Source organism: Dermacentor albipictus, chromosome 6 (genome assembly GCF_038994185.2).
Source record: "Dermacentor albipictus isolate Rhodes 1998 colony chromosome 6, USDA_Dalb.pri_finalv2, whole genome shotgun sequence".
Taxonomy (NCBI): Eukaryota; Metazoa; Arthropoda; class Arachnida; order Ixodida; family Ixodidae; genus Dermacentor; species Dermacentor albipictus.
Window position 1 is genome coordinate 78,298,105 of NC_091826.1, and position 16,668 is coordinate 78,314,772.

The window sequence follows — 16,668 nt, forward strand, 5'->3', positions numbered from 1 at the left end:
TTTACGATAGGTAGCGAGGCACTGGAAGTGGTAAGGGAATACATCTACTTAGGGCAGGTAGTGACCACGGATCCGGATCATGAGACTGAAATAACCAGAAGAATAAGAATGGGCTGGGGTGCGTTTGGCAGGCATTCTCAAATCATGAACAGCAGGTTGCCACTATCCCTCAAAAGGAAAGTGTATAACAGCTGTGTGTTACCAGTACTCACATATGGGGCAGAAACCTGGAGGCTTACGAAAAGGGTTCTGCTGAAATTGAGGATGACGCAACGAGCTATGGAAAGAAGAATGATAGGTGTAACGTTAAGGGATAAGAAAAGAGCAGATTGGGTGAGGCAACAAACGCGGGTAAATGACATCTTAGTTGAAATCAAGAAAAAGAAATGAGCATGGACCGGACATGTAAAAAGGAGGGAAGATAACCGATGGTCATTAAGGGTTACGGACTGGATTCCAAGGGAAGGGAAGCGTAGCAGGGGGCGGCAGAAAGTTAGGTGGGCGGATGACATTAAGACGTTTGCAGGGACAACATGGCCACAATTAGTACATGACCGGGGTAGTTGGAGAAGTATGGGAGAGGCCTTTGCCCTGCAGTGGGCGTAACTAGGCTGATGATGATGATTATTCTTATGTATATTTTTGATGCATACCACGTAAGGGAGGGGGGGTAAGGGAGTCAGGTTTCTCTTAAGTATACTTGGCACTTTTTGCCTACGCTTGCCGAAACCTTAAATAGAAGCAAGGAAATCAAATCATCTCATAGAGCTTGGCTAACATATGCAATACCTTCTGTAGTGGCAGCTTGAGAGGGTGCGAAGTAGGTTCCTCTATAGATACTGTCACCCTACACAATCAAAACATTTGGTCTGCAACCAAGGCCCACTGATGCATGGATTGAGTGGGTGAGTTAGCATAGTGCAAAAAATAAAAAAGAAAGAAAAAAATGCAATCGCAAGAAGAGAACATGAACAGAACACTTAGGCACTAGCTCCTAAGTGGCTAGCCCTATGCATGTGTTCATGTTCCCTCGTATCTATGTCTTGTTTTCTGCTATGCAGTACTCCAAGGTGGTATATAAACAAACTCATATCGTAACTTCGAATGGGCATGTTTCGCTCATTCATGAATATATTAGTGTCAAGGCTTCCCATGACAGTACTGCACCTATAACTTCACTAAATTGGACACATGACTGATAATTTTCAATTCCCACTAGACTGCACACTAACACACTGAGGTAGATCACCCAACCATGGTTTATTTACTTTTGGTGTGAACTGTACATATCTGAACGGTCAGGGTCTAATAAAAGCTTTTCCTCTGTAGGGTACAAACCCATCATCAAATGCAATGACCTCACGTCGGCAACATGTCCCTTAGATTGCCTGTGCCTCCGTTAGGCAAATTTTAAAGAAATGAAGCCATGTTTAACTATGCAGCTTTTTGCCAGCTGTAGTCTTGGTAGAATGTTAATAGGCAAAGTTGCATGTAGAACAGTTTATCCTGCTGGATAAAAACAGTAATAAATGCATAGCTAACTGCAAAAGATTTTTGGAGAACAGAATTTCCTACAAGGTTAGTTAACCTCGAAACTTTGCCAAACTCCCTGTGAGCAAATTAGTGGCAATACAGGATAGTATATAGTGCCCCTCTCCATTTGAGGGCAGATGATTTGGATGCAACATTATTTTGTTTTTTTGTCAAGCTCCATGCATCAAAAGCTTTTGCAGTAGGGAGCTATTACGGAGTACGGAGCTGTTATACGGAGCTGTTATACAGTACAGAGCTGTTATAAGTCCCAAGTCAGTTTGATAACACCTTCTTATATTTTTAATAACAATAGCCATTTTAGGGCATTTGACGAGCACCCAACTGGGCATGTCATCAGAAATTCCACTGAGTAGAGAATAATAAAGAACTTGTCACGGAGCTGTATTTAAGCTCATGGCATTCTGTTTACCAGGATCTGTAACCATGGTACCATGCCGGTCCTTTTCATTTTCCTTTGACAGTACTTATTGCAAAAAAAAAAAACACAAAAAAACAAACAAGACAGATGAGCATTCAGAATGTGCATAGCGGCCAATACAGCCACATTCGGTGTCTAGATGCACAAAACCACCATTGGACAGGACAAGTAACCATGCAAACACTTCCTCCCCTAAAGATACGATGGCTGAGATAACCAATTCTTCAAAAGTGCATTTTGGTAAATGATTCTGCAGCTGAAAGACGTTTATGACGAAAATAATATCAGAGCGGAGTGGTATACTCTGTTGTTGAAGCATCTATTACGACCTCCCATTTAGTTTGTATATTTAAATGTGCTACGACAGTTTCAGTGAAGTGATGGAATAGTGGGATCATGTTACGTAGTTTTACGCATGTGCAACAAGGCAATTAGATGCTTCACTTTGCAAAGAACTAGAGCCTGCCATCACAAGCAGTGAAATTTTATGTGCAACACTGAAAAGACAAAAACAACCAGTCTAATTCTCTGTTGCTATAAACAGTGTTTCCCTTCACTTGGAACCAATTCAATCTATAACTCTACTAAACCACAAGTTATTTTTTTTTTAGCACTTTCATGGCATATCGATTCTGCTCAATTTCGACTGGAATATCCTCAAAGTTGCAGTTGGTCTCTAATACACACTATTGTCTTCAGTATTGCCGGGGGATATACTTCTATCTTATTGTTTTCCTTTTTCAACACTCTTTGCAGACCCCTTAGAGTACAGGCAGACTTCAGATATTGTACACATCTAATGTAAACTGGCTTAGAAGTGTATGTCATACACACTCCAAAACCTTTTTATTCTCCAGCAATATTTCCCTCTTATGAATAATGTATTACTGCCTGCCTGTTTGTTCACTTATCCAACTTTAAATTCTGCTGCAAGACAGATGAGGAGTTGGGAAAGTCATGCAGTTCGCGTACATTTTCACAGAATCATCCACACCAAGCAAGCAAAGCTCACTGCATATTTTGTGCGGATGTATTAGTTTAAGTGTACCTACATAAGGAGATATTCTTTCTTGCGCATTTTAAAGCATAGATATTGTGTTAATTGTCACTGGAATCACGTTCACACGTTATGTGACCGCCCAGCACCTGTTCACTCAATGGTATGTCGTTTTCCTGCTGGGTACGTGGTCGCAGTTTCGAATCGCGAACGCGCATTTCGATGCGGGCGCAATGCCAAAAATTGCTCGCGCACTCAAATTTAGGTGAACGCACTTGACGAAATTAATCCGGGGCCATCCACTACGGCGTCTCCCATTGAGATTTAACAGTGTTGCTTTAGGAAAAATCAATCAATTCGCTTTAGGAAAGTCGATCTGCACATGCCACATCACGCAGCACGAAAGAACACTTGTTGACTGCGTGACTTTACAACCGCCAGTTTACTTTTGTGGTGCGCAAACGTCTTCCCCAAACGGACCCGGCGTGACCTCCATACTTTGTTTACGTGATGAGCGCACATCGGTTTGGGCGGAGCAAGCTTCCAGCATTCCCTTGCTTTCCGAAAGTCCTCGAAGGAATGCTAGCGCACAGACAGTTTGAAAAAGCGCACAGAGAAACATATGCTGTGACACAAATCGAAGAAACATCCTGTACGTTACTACGTACGCGCGTAAATGTAGTGGCCGCGTGCTAATTTATGCCAGTTCAAATACCAGCGGGTTTTCCTTTTTCTTCCGATTCAAAACGACACGAGTTTGAAAAGAACCGCTAGCGTGCGGACCGTGCATTCGCCACAAAGTAGACGCGATAGCGAAGAGTTCCAAGCACGCACAACGACTGTCTATTGTTTTCGCGAGTAATTTACTACGAGAAACGGGGCGTACGTATATGCGCTAGCCCGTTGAGTCAACGTTCGAGAGAGATGACACATACGATGTCGAATAAGTACTGTACGTGTATATACTCACCGCTTGCGAAGATTAAACATAGCAGGCCGAGCCTCGCCGCGTCGATGGTAGGCATCTGGGGTGCAATAAAACGTCGCCGATTAAGACTCAATCAGCCGGATCGGCTCAACGAGCGAATCGTCGGGTTACTTCCGAAAAGCATGCCAACATTCCTCCCGTAGCGTGGCGGACACCCGAACGGTCCGCCACACGCTAAACACCACAACACCGACGACGAGCTGGGGATGCGACAGATCCTCTATTCGTTTGCGATATCACAATCGGCACAAAACGTGCGGTCACTTACGGCTGAGGCGTTCAGTTTTTTTGTGTGTCGCTGTCACGCAGACATAACTTTTCCCACTTTACGCCGCACTCACTCACGCTCACGACCGACCACACCTCGTCGGGGCAGGCCGTCAGGCACTTGGCATACGCAAGCGTAAAAATTCAAAATAACACCTTGCGCCACCTGTCAGGTACGCTTGAAACCAGCGTTGATATTTTTTGGTGATCTCATTGCCGCCTACGCCACCTGTTGCGTTACGTACACGCTACGCGTCAGGTGCAACGTTTCTGTAGTTGTTAAAAACAGACAAGTTGTTATGGCGTTACGAAAACATGTTAAAAAGCCGATTTTTAGTCCTTACCACGTGTTAAGATGAGCATAGTTAATTGCGCTAACGCAGGGATGAAGCGCCAGTTTTGAAAAGCACATGCTACGGCCGTTGCCTGGGTTACGATTAGTGACAACAAACATTCGAACGTGCAGCTGTTGGACGCCACAATATGTTGTAGCGCAAGATTCGAGGCATGGCGTCAGTGAGAACTCTTGTCGAAGCAGTTTCGGAAACGATATTCCCTGGCCTGCATCTTAGCTGCAGCAGATCGAGAGCAATAGCGATAAAGCACGGTAAGAATTAAGCTTATCGCGGGGACAACGCTGTACTCAGCGGTAAAAAAGCATCGAGATGGTTGCACGTGATAGTGTACACCTGCCGCGTATGCGTGCCATAGATACTTGCCTCTGACATATTCTTGTATGCTGTTATTTATGAACGTTATAATTAGTTTGCGCAAAGCTAGTGCATGCAATGGATTAAACTATCGCAGACCTCATTTTTCGGCACGTGCTATATATAATTAAGTTCATGCGTTGATCAGCGTGAAAGTAGGCCGTAAATGTGTAAGCATATGCGATGAAAAGGCCTCTGTCCGAGCAGGTTATATCTTCATAAAATAGGGGTCACCAAAATGCCCTTTCATTGACAAGCTTTATATCTCGAAGACCCAGGAATTAATCCAGCTAGCAGTTCATCTGCAAGTGCCAACAACTAAAGTATATTTTCGGTGTTGAACAGTTGCTGAAAGAAAAAAAAAGAACGAGAAAGAAAAGGGAGAGAGGGGGGAGGGCTGAAGGAAATATTCTGGGGTAGGAGGTGGAGCGTCGGTGGGTGGCAGGAGTGTAATTTACGAATTTATCGTCCCACTAGACCCAAGGAAAACCCGCGCATGGTGTTTATATAGTGCGTGAGGTAAAGTGGCGTCGTTGCAAGGGGAGACTCTGTACCCGAGCTACTTAGTTGATAATTCAATATGACGTCATAGAAGCACGGCCACAACTGGTACTCGCAGGTTTCAGGGCATTTTTGTCAGTCCAAATTACTGGCAGGTGGGTTATTCTGCAATAACTACATATCCGCATTATACTCTGCTAGAAAATATCCATTGCTTTGAGAAGAAGTGAAGAACAAACTTTTCTTTATTGCGTTTCGCGCCCACGCTGCGGCCTCCATGACGTCATGGTGGTGACGCAGATGTCACGCTACTTTTACGCGCTTGTCCTGCTTTGTATGCAAGACCGTAAAAACTAGTGAATTTTTTAATGCGATGCGGCCCTACATATTTTAGTGATAAACAGTTGGCCAACCCCGTCTGGACGTTGCAATGATCGGTGACGTCGCAGAGAATCTGATGCAACAATTTCAATGTGGCGTCGGTCACAACCCTTCGGTTACCGTGCGCTAGAATGTACTTCGGTCATTCTGCACGCCCTTCTGGCGTACTCGCGGCATATGTCTGACCTATTAGCTATTTCAAGAATGTATGCAATACACAATCACAGTTTAATTATATATACTATACCGACCCTTTGATGCCTATGGTTGCTTATCATCGCAGGGAGCGTAGATAGATGAGAAAGACACAAGGAAATATAGAGATCCAGCTTTCTCACACAGCCTGCTCATGGTATTTTGCTTTCCTTTAGTTCAGCTTTCTTTTGATTCAAATCGATGCGGGAACCAATCAAACGCTTTACTATAAATGCTCATTGGAGCGCTCAGCGTGTGGTGTGTGCGCGTATTTTTCAGGCGAAGAACTGTTGACCAGCCTGCCGCTGCAAGTGGCCGTCTACTTCAATCTCTTCTACTCTCCCTTGTGGTTGATATCCCGCTGCCTCGCCTTCTACATCAAGGTGCCCCCTTATATATGCATCTGCAACTTATTCCGCTAAAAAAAAAAAAAATACTGAAGAGTTTCCGCACTCATACGCGTCTCGAACTCATACGCAAAGCATATGCGATATGCGTTTCGCAACTGCATGCACTCTCTAACTTCAATGTATACCGAACGCATACGACTACATGTATATGTGTGTGTCTCGGCATTCACCCGTTCAGACTCGAGTACTTGTTACACGCTCGTATCCTCGTGCCATCATCATCATCAGCCTGGTTACGCCCACTGCAGGGCAAAGGCCTCTCCCATAGTTCTCCAACAACCCCAGTCATGTACTAATTGTGGCCATGCCGTCCCTCGTGCCATTACAGGGGCCGTATTCTGAAACGATCCACTTCGGTGATAGTTCTCCGTCAAGCGCGCGCTGATTGGCTAGTTGAGCCAAATCAGGTCAGCTACGTCATCCTATTTCGCTAAAACAACCAATCAGAGCGCGCCTGACGGCGCGCCGAAGTTTTCGTAAACCAGAACGCCAAAACCAACTTGCAAAATCGCTCACACAAGAAGAGGGAGAGGGAGCTTTAAGAGCTTAAGAGGAAGCTTTAGCTCAGGCCCAACTCCGACGCGGCCTATTCAAATACATGTAAAAACGCAAAAACGTTTTTCTGAGATAACCCTTGGACCGATTTTGATGAAATTTGTTGCATTTGAGAGAGTAAGATAAATTCTAGTGACTGTTGGAGGCAGAATTTTGATTTAGGGCTTGAATATTGTTAGAAAGATTTTCAAAAATTCAGAAGTTTGAAAAAAAATAGAAGCATGAAGTTTACAAACTAATAGCTCTGCATCAAAAACAGATATCGCAGTTCTGTAAACGGCATCCATTAGATCATTCAAAGCGGACAAATATTATATGCCATTTTACATCTTACGTGAATTTGTTACATTGTTTACGAGGGTTCTGCAAAAGTTGTAATTACATATTACTACATTTTTTGAGGTTCATGTGTAACATATCAATTTTGTCCGCTTTAGATGTGCTATTAGATACAATTCACAGAATTGCGATATCATGTTTCCTTGTTTAGTTACAGAGTTGTTAACTTCATAGTTTCGTTTTCTGAAAATTTGCAATTTTTGTCAATTTTTTATAAAATATTGACGACCTAACTCAAAAATTTGAAACCAACAGTCACTAGATTTTAAGCTTTTCTTTTAAATGCAGCAAATCCAGTCAAATTTAGTGCAGTGGTTGCCGAGAAAAACGAATTCTCCTTTTACATGTATTTAGATAGGAGCACCCGAGCTAAAGCTTCCTCTTAAGAGGGAGCTTTAGCTCGTGGCCAACTCCGACGCGGCCTTTTCAAATACATGTAAAACGCAAAAACGTTTTTTCTCAGATAACCCTTGGACTGATTTTAATGAAATTCATTGCATTTGAGAGAGGAAGTTAAATTCTAGTGACTGTTGGTAGCGGAATTTCGATTTAGGTCCTGAATTTTGTTAAAAAGATTTTCAAAAATTTGAAAGTTTGAAAAACATAGAAAGCACGAAGCTTACAGATTCATAGCTCTACATAAAAACAGATATCGCAGTTCTGTAAACGGAATCCATTAGATCATTGAAAGCGGACAAATTAGATACGTCATTTTAAATCTTACGTGAATTTGTTACGTTGTTTACAAGGACTCTGCAAAAGCTGTATTTCCATATTACTAAATTTTTTGAGATTCATGTGTAACGCATCAATTTTGTCCGCTTTAGATGTACTATTATATCCAATTCACAGAATTGTATTATAAATTTTCGTTGCTGAGTTACGGAGTTGTAAACTTAATAGTTTCGTTTTCTGAAAATGTTTTATTTTTGCCAATTTTTAATGAAAAATTGACGACATAAATAAAAAGTTCGAGTCAAACAGACACTAGATTTTAAGTTTTTCTTTTAAATGCAATAAATCTGTCAAATTTGATGCAGTGGTTGTCGAGAAAAACGAATTCTTCTTTTACATGTATTTAGATAGGAGCACCCGAGCTAAAGCTTCCTCTTAAGTCACAGCTCGAGTTAAATTCCAATCGTATCTGAAAAACTGTATGCAAAAGAGCGGTCGCTTGCTAGGGAACAGTCGCAGCCTGAGCAGCAAGTAGGTCGGCTCTGCATGCTGTTTGCACGTGTGTTCCTCTCGCAACGGATTCGGAACAAAGACAAAAAAAGGATATCAAAACAAGACTGTAAAATCAAAAGAATCGACTACAGCTACCCTTCTCGCTTTTTTTTTCGTTTTGCGGTCGGTTGTTTGCTAAATATACATGAATGGTTGTTTCGCGCCGCAGCCTCGTTTATTTTCACGCGCCGGAAAATTTGTGCCAGCGTACGTGCGTGCGCTAGCGCTCACGTCAAAGCTGGCTTCACCGCTCCACGAGTTTTTGTGAGGAGAAGCCCGCTTCACTCGTATCTCGTCGTTTCACGGGCGACAGAGCTTCTTTGTTGGAAGCACGCATGTTTGCGAAACCGAGAACGTACTTTGCCATTAAACGTAAGCGTCGTTATAAATCAATAAAATAATCGAATATCAGTAAGAAACCGGACCGGATGATTGCTGTCAAGGTGAATTGCGATAGCTTCCCTGTGGAACTGTCGAGACGTATGCTGCGGGGGACATGGATGCGTGAGAACTGTGACGTTGCACTGTCTCAGGCGTCGGCTCGCGTTACAAACCACGTTAAAAACCTTGCGATCGATCACGCAGCGCTCGTATGAAGATCGGCCTACCACGCGTCACCGCCTAAATTTGATTATTAAACGCAGTGTTCAGGTTCGACCCAGTTTACTCGACCAAACGGCCGTCCACGGAATGTGTAGGCAGTGGCGTAGCAACCGGGGAGGGGGAGGGGGCCGTGGGCCCCGGGTGCAAGGGGCCAGTGGGGGGAGGGGGGTGTCATATACGTCTGAAGACATCCCTCTTTCTGCCGGCTACACCCGGGGGGGGGGGGGTGACAGAAGACCTATGGGCCCCGAGTGCCAGACGACCTAGCTACGCCACTGTGTGTAGGGGCAAATGGGGAAGAAAGCATCGCTTAAAAAAAAAAAAAATTCGTTTGCGCCATCGGATGGCCAACGGGCCGGTAGCGCCGGTATAGTTCCATCTGCGACGGTGTGCGGGCCGCTTGCTGAACGCTGACACGTTTGCGACGTTCGGCGGGTATGCGCGCGGCAATAGTGGTAGTGATGAGGGAAGGCTGTCGCCCGTAACGCTCACCTACGGCAGTGGACACGCGGCCGCCGCACTTGCACGCACTCGTACGTCTCACTGTAACCCCAGCCGAGTCACCCTGTAACCTCCGATCTGCGCAGTTCCACTACCTGTCGCTGACGCAGCAGACCATCTCGGCGGCCATCTTGATCATGATGACGGCCGTGGAACCACCCCGGCTCTACCTGGGCTACGCTGGGAACCTCGGCGAGGAGGTGAGGCGCGTACACGCGTACACGGGTCCACGAGGGCCTGCAGGTAAACTAGCTTCCAGGCGACGAAAGAGGGAGAGACAGCCCGCCGCAATTGCCATGGCGCTCTGCCGCTGAACGTGAGGTTGCGGGTCCGACGCACGGCCGCATTCCAATATAGCCGGAATACAAAAAAAAGAGTCCCTGTATCGTGCCCTCATGCGTGGACAAAATTAATCCGGAGTCCTCCCCTACAACTTCCTTCATAATTAAGCCTTTATTTTAGTCGTTCTCGCGCTAATTGAATGAGCACTTGTTTAAACCTGCAAGCATGAACCAGCTAGCTAGCCCAGCAACACGTGTGCCTGGCAATACACTATAGACTGACGGACTTATCACCTTCAAAATGGCACATAAGCGCTTAGCGCCTGACACGCACTTTCTTTCTTTCTTTCTTTCTTTCTTTCTTTCTTTCTTTCTTTCTTTCTTTCTTTCTTTCTTTCTTTCTTTCTTTCTTTCTTTCTTTCTTTCTTTCTTTCTTTTTTCGGGGTGGTCGGGCATTGCAGATATGAGAGAGTTTTAAAATTGAACACGGAACCAGAGATATCGGCGCCCACTTCAATTGAATAGAACTCGTGTCTTGCATAAATGCAAGGATTGGCACGACAGCATAGTGGCACCAAAAGAATTACATGCGCTATAGCTGTAGTATCCGCGGGCGTTACTTTCCACCGCATATCAATTACGAATGCCACGCGCAGGATAAAAATGAAAAAAAAAAGTATTTATGGCCAAACACCGTGGAACCTATAGGCCTACTGGTGTGGACAGCCCTTTAGAAGTGCCCCGGTCGCTCAATGGCCGACCACGTGACTGGGAACGCGCTTGTACCTATTTTACTAGTAGTAAAGGGTTTGCCCGACCTCCCAGTTTATCTGCCCAGAAAGCAACACGAACCCTTCTCCAGTACCTGAAAGCGGCAGACTTGAATGTTCGATTGCAGACACGCTGCCCTTTGTCCAAATGCGAATGCGCCGATACAGAAGGAAAAAACCGTATGTCCTGACACCACCTTAAAATTTGTGAGCGCAGCGCCAGCGCATAGCACGTGGAAAACTTACGCAGTCCCTTTTCTCAGCTGTTATACTGTTCTTTTGCTCTGGAGAGACAAGGAAGGTTGAATGATATTTGAAGATAACCCGCCAGCATGCATTATCCATTAGTTAGCTCATTATCATCAATCACCATCTGAAAGTCAGACCCCGCCCTCGAAAAAACTTGGAACCGCGCCTGAGTAGGCACGTGAATGATCTTGACTCTTGTCTTCTCTCCCTATTTCATCCCCCATTCCGCATGTGTAGGGTAGCAAACTTGACAAAGTCTAGCTAACTTCCTTTCCCGTCTCCTTCTCTCTATTTATCAGCTAGTAGTAGTATTTTCCCGGCTGCAGCCTGCCTCCTAGAGCCGCGGACGATATAATTACCACAAACAGCCCATGCTTGGAAAAAAGGGACGCCCATACAGCAACGCCGGATGCATCAGCGCGTTAATTATACAGTTCATTGAGTGCACTCACTCAGCATATATGTCTGAATTACCGCAGCTATGATTTCAACGCATGCAGTGGTGCACGTTCGTTGTTACCAGGCTACGAGCTACGCAAAGGTCATGCACAGACCCGACGTGTGTACGAATGAAACACGAACTATAGTTAGGCCTAACTGTTACGCGCTCTTTTGTTCCCGTGCTCACCGCTTTGTGCATGATGACGGCACCATATTGCGGCTTGTATCTACACCCTTTAAAAGATGTGCGCCCTTTGGGAGTTATCTTGTCTCACAACGATAATCGTCATCTGCTTTGCGCGACGTTTCCTTTCATTACCGCTGCGCGCCCGGTAATTCATGCCCAGTGCACGCCCATCATCAGCGTGACATAGCGTTCTCGACAGAAAAGTAGCGATCGCAGAGTTTTCGAGAAAGGTAACGCAAGCAAGGCAGATGACCATTATTGTTGTGGGGCAATATAACAAAGGGTGCAATTTTTTTTAAGTGTGTACGCTTATTCTGTGGCCTTCATTATCGTTGGTGACTGCATGGTTAAACATGGCCGGGCAAAAAGTTCATTCCTCATAAAAAGTGTTCTTTATACTCTTGAAAAAGTTTACACCCTTTGGGGCTTATCTTGTCCTACAATAACACTCTAAACACTATAAAAAAGTTTACACCCTTTGGGGTTTATTTGTCCACAAACAATAATCGTCATCATGCCTTGCTCGCGTTTCCTCTCTTGAAATCTCGGCGCTCGCCACTTTCCTGTCGAGAATGCTGTGTCAAGCTGATAGCGCGCAAGTCGTTCGTGACTGGGAAGTACCGGGCTCGCAGCATTAAAGAAAGGAAATGCGGGCAAGACAGATGACGAGTATTCTTTGGGGACAAAATACAACCCAAAGGGTGTAAACTTTTTTAGAGTGAATTATCATCATCTGCCTTGCTTGCATCTTCTTGAAAACTCGGCGCTCGCTGCTTTTCTGTCTACAATGCTGCCACGCTGATAACGCGCAAGCCGTTCGTGACTTTGATGTACCTTAAAGAAAGGAAATACGGGCAAGACAGAATACGTTTATTGTTGCGGGACAAGGTAAGACCCAAAGGGTGCAAACTTTTTTAAAGAGTGTATACGTTGGTGTTCATTCACGTTGTAATGCGCTGAGTGAAACTCAGAACGACTACTAACACAGAAGGACACACCAGACACAACGAGAAGGCGTATAAACTACCAAATGTTTTATTGTGGCTGAAACGTTGCTCTTGTATTGGCTGCACTCAACTGAGCATGATGCCTATAGGCTAAAAAGACCGTAGAGTTTCATACAGTTATTGTAGAGACTCTATGAAAAAGACAACAAAAAGAGATCGATCGATAGGTTGGGACCGGAAGAACACGTTGACATAATAACAGTGGATGTATAATAATTAACTATCGTCGTTTTTTTTTTTTACGTGGCATATTTTGCCAGCTCTATCTCGGGTGCCGTGATCGAGATAGAAGGTGCGCTACATGTCAACATCCAACCCTGTATGCTCAGAGACTTCAAAATTTCGGTAGCATTTTCATTAGTGCGGGCGCCAACAACAGTTCTACAAAAAAAAAAAAGACAAACGGTGCGCAGGAGCACATTTTGCAGTGCGCAGCGAAGTTGTTTGACACGACCAGCTTTTGACACGTGCATTTATTATTTTAATCTTTCGTTGAAGCAGCCCCCACTTTGTTCAATGCACACTTCGCCATGTGAAAACTGTGCTTCTATAGGCTGCACCTTTCGAACATTCCACACGAACCTGTTCCTATGCTCGACGTCGCAATTGAGCTTTCTTTTTTTTTTTTGTGCACATGCCGTACGTTGTCGGTATGGCATAACTACCAGTGTGTTGGGTTTTGTCTACTGAGGTTTGTTCTTTCCTTTTCACGTCACCAGTTTTTCACTAATATATACATGTATGTGATCACGCATTTCGGTTATGCACTCTTCCGGAGTCTACTCACCTGTCATGTAAACAAAAAATCAAACACATGGCAAAACATCACTTATTAGGGAGTTTTAGAATAGGGGCCCCTATAGTTTGGGGCCCCAAAGAGCTTTGCGGGTGTTAACGTTGGGGCACGTAGGAGTGAAGAGTTTTAGAATAGGGTTTTACGTTTGCGGATAGCGTCTTGCGTTGACAGCGCCACTACGGCGTCAAAGAAAAGCTATTAGAAATAATTAAATAAAATATACCATTTTATGATAGGAATAATAATTTTGGCTTTCGTGTATTCGCATTTAATTACAATTTAGAGGCTATTCTGTAAGTAGCAAACAATTAGTTACGTTTAGTTTTGAGCAAACCAACTTTACTAGCCTTCACCAGCCAAGCTTAGCCGTGTTAGGCCTACGAGCCATAAAATCCACAATCGAATTCGAAATCCGCGGCGTCTAATGAGTCAATCTTCATAACACACGCTAGTTGAGAGAAAGCGATAACCGCAGTCACTTCTCCTAGCTTGCGAACTTCACGCGTTACCGCGAATCGAACCCAGTTTGGTGCTAGGTCAGAGCCGTCGCTTCGATGGGTGCCGCCATGTTTGTTGACGCAAAGCTTTTGGGAACGCTATTTGAGCTCCCGCTAAATCGGTGAAATAGCGTTCCCAACGCAAAACCCAAACGCAGTTTGCGTCTCGCGCATGCGCAGTGGCTTCGACGCTATTTCTTTGGGGCCCCAAAACGTTTGGGGCCCCTATTCTAAAACTCTCTATTACGTCCGCTTTTGTGTCAACGCGTTCTTCCGGCATCAAGGCAGATGGCGATTATTGTTGTGTGGCAAATATACGCCCCAAAGGGTGTAAACATTTTAGAGTGTACACTCTAAAACAGTTGCACCTTTTGGGGTGTATATCTGCCACGACAATAATCGTCACCTGCCTTGCTTGCGTCTCCTTTCTTGAAAACGCCACGCCCGCTACTTTCCTGTCGGCAATGCTATGCCATTCTGACAATGCGCATGCCGTTGGTTACAGGGAAGTACCGGGCTCGCAGTGTCAGGAAATGCGGGCAAGACAGATGACGTTTATCGTTGTGTGGCAAGATACGACTCAAAGGGCGTAAACTTTTCTTAGAGTGTACGTATAAACTGCGCGGGTGGTAATAGGGAGTTTTAGATTTTTCGTACGCAAAGTTAGGGGGCGCAAACAGCCGGCCTTACAAAAGAACGCAATAAATGTATACAAAAGAACCCCAGAGGAATACAAAAGAACGCAATTAAGCCGCTCGTGGCGCTTTGCGTACGCAAAGTCTAAAACACCAATAATAATCTTCTTTGGCACCTCTAGAGCTCTGAAGGTCTAAAAATTAAAGTGCGGGTGCTCTCGAACGCCGAAGGCAAGCTGGAGGGAAAGAACTACAGGAGGGACCATTTTCGCAACAGGATTGAAGCCGAACGAGTCGACCCAACACGTACGTGATCGTCACGTCAGAGTGGACATTGCACTAGCGCGTAAAAAAAGGACACGGACAGGAACATGAAAAAAAGACACACCTAACCAGTTTTTTTCATGTTCTTAGTGACCGTTTTTACGCGCTAGTGCAATGTCCCCTTATACGAATACTCACCAACTAGCCCAGCTTCCTGCCCTAAGTAATGGCCCGGTTCTAGGTTCTATTGACTGCGCAGGCAGAGATATGGCAGCTGCACAGCCGAACAAAAGTCAATCCATTAAATCTACCGGCCGGGAACCAAATGTTCTCGGCCACTGCGCCAAGTCATTCGTAAGGTGGACACAGCGAAGTTTAAAAAAAAAAGAATAGCTAAGGTTAATGCGAAGCACACTAGCCTTTATTTTAGTTCTTGAACCACTGTTTAGCCTGGTGAACTGCTGTTGCTTGGCTATATTTGGTTCGGCTAGACGAAGAAACAACTCATGCGTTACTCTTCTTCGCCTTCAAGAGTGGAACGCGACAGCGTTCCCGTCGACCCGCCAAGGGGTGTAAGACAGTGGGCTACGGCGCAGCGACTACGCGCCCCGCATTGGACGCGGTGAGCGTCGAGCAAAGCAACGTTCGGCGCGGCAACGAAATGTGCGCCTGAGCAAGAGACGCACGCCTTAGAAACAGCGCGTTTCTAAGGCAACACCGCATTCACTAGAGGCGCTTTTGTACCGCTTTGAAGCATATCACTCGTGGCTCAGTGGTAGCGTCTCCGTCTCACACTCCGGAGACCCTGGTTCGATTCGCACCCAGCCCATCTTGCAAGAGTTGAGCCAAAGCCACTTCTCCTCTGTCGTGACGTCACGGTGTCACGTGGTATTGAAGGCGACACCATAGAATAAAGAACAACTTTGCGACACCGCCGCGCCTGAGGAGCTGGGTTGAGCTTTCGTAATATGCTTCGCATAAAAGAATGGCTCGACAGAGAGCTCGCTTGCCAAGGCTGGCTTCTTGACGTGACGCTCCCTCCCAGTTTATTTGCTTAGTCCAGGGCCGAAGGAATCACCATGCAGTCCCGCCATGCACGCAGATGCCGGCGCTGGCGGGCTTCTGGCTCCTGAGCCTGCTGCTGCAGCTGCCCCTGCTGGCCTTCCTGGCGCTGGGCGGCGCCCGGCCGCTGCCCCTGGAGCGCGCCGCCGACGTGCCGCTCGCGCTGATGCTGGCCGCGCAGGTGGTCGTGGCCTTCGGCGTCATCCGCCGGGTGACGCGCAGCCAGGCGCGACGCTTCCTGAGGCAGGCTGCGGGCTCGCGCGACGATCAGCACGTCGACTGACGTGTGCGCGTGGGAGACCCTTCGGCATACGTGTGCCCAAGACAAACGCGCGATGGAACGTTCACATCGAGGCGTGGCCCGAGCGCGGACGGCTGATAGTGGTTGTTCTCAGGACTCGTTCCAGCTGGAACTCAAACGCTTTGAAACTGGCAGTACCAGATAGACTCGACTGGGAATTTCGAGACAAACCTAGCTGTGGTCGGCTGAATATTTCGCCGAGGGAGTATCGACGGCCCCGGAAAGGTGTTGGTACTGGGTGCGATCCCAGGATCAAGACGAAATTTATTGCCATAGCAAATATGTGGTCACCCGACGGCGAATTTTTGCCGTTGTCGTCGCCGTGATGTTCCATATAAAATCCAAGTGCGATAACATTGCGGCATGACAACAAGCTTGTCAATTTAGTAAGCGAATGTTTACAGCAGCCGCCGCGGTTGCTCAGTGGCTATGGTGTTAGGCTGCTGAGCACGAGGTCGCGGGATCGAATCCCGGCCACGGCGGCCGCATTTCGATGGGGGCGAAATGCGAAAACACCCGTGTACTTAGATTT

The 16,668-nt window shown here is 45.9% G+C and overlaps 2 protein-coding genes across 2 annotated transcripts in view; one reads left to right on the forward strand and one right to left on the reverse strand.

The window, feature by feature from the left end:
- Cont (Contactin) overlaps nt 1-4,378 on the reverse strand; it is a 69,831-nt gene extending 65,453 nt beyond the window's left edge. Inside the window, exons 1-2 of the mRNA XM_070540911.1 lie at nt 4,226-4,378; nt 3,940-3,994 (exon numbers count right to left, since the gene is read on the reverse strand). Of these exons, the coding sequence (XP_070397012.1) occupies nt 3,940-3,994 (55 nt within the window). The 5' untranslated portion in view covers nt 4,226-4,378. The remainder of the gene's footprint in view (nt 1-3,939; nt 3,995-4,225) is intronic.
- A 315-nt stretch (nt 4,379-4,693) lies between these two features.
- Nucleotides 4,694-16,522, forward strand: LOC139046926 (transmembrane protein 17-like). The gene is made up of 4 exons (XM_070520856.1): nt 4,694-4,831; nt 6,291-6,394; nt 9,733-9,846; nt 15,876-16,522. The coding sequence occupies exons 1-4, from the start codon at nt 4,732-4,734 to the stop codon at nt 16,116-16,118; spliced, it is 561 nt and encodes a 186-aa protein (XP_070376957.1). The 5' UTR covers nt 4,694-4,731; the 3' UTR covers nt 16,119-16,522.
- Nucleotides 16,523-16,668: the final 146 nt, after the last annotated feature.

Coding starts and splice junctions, on each gene's coding strand:
- LOC139046926 (XM_070520856.1), top strand. CDS start 4,732: ATGGCGTCAGTGAGAACTCTTGTCGAAGCAGTTTCGGAAACGATATTC. Junction 6,395..9,732: donor GCCTCGCCTTCTACATCAAG/GTGCCCCCTTAT, acceptor CGATCTGCGCAG/TTCCACTACCTGTCGCTGAC. Junction 9,847..15,875: donor CTGGGAACCTCGGCGAGGAG/GTGAGGCGCGTA, acceptor CCATGCACGCAG/ATGCCGGCGCTGGCGGGCTT.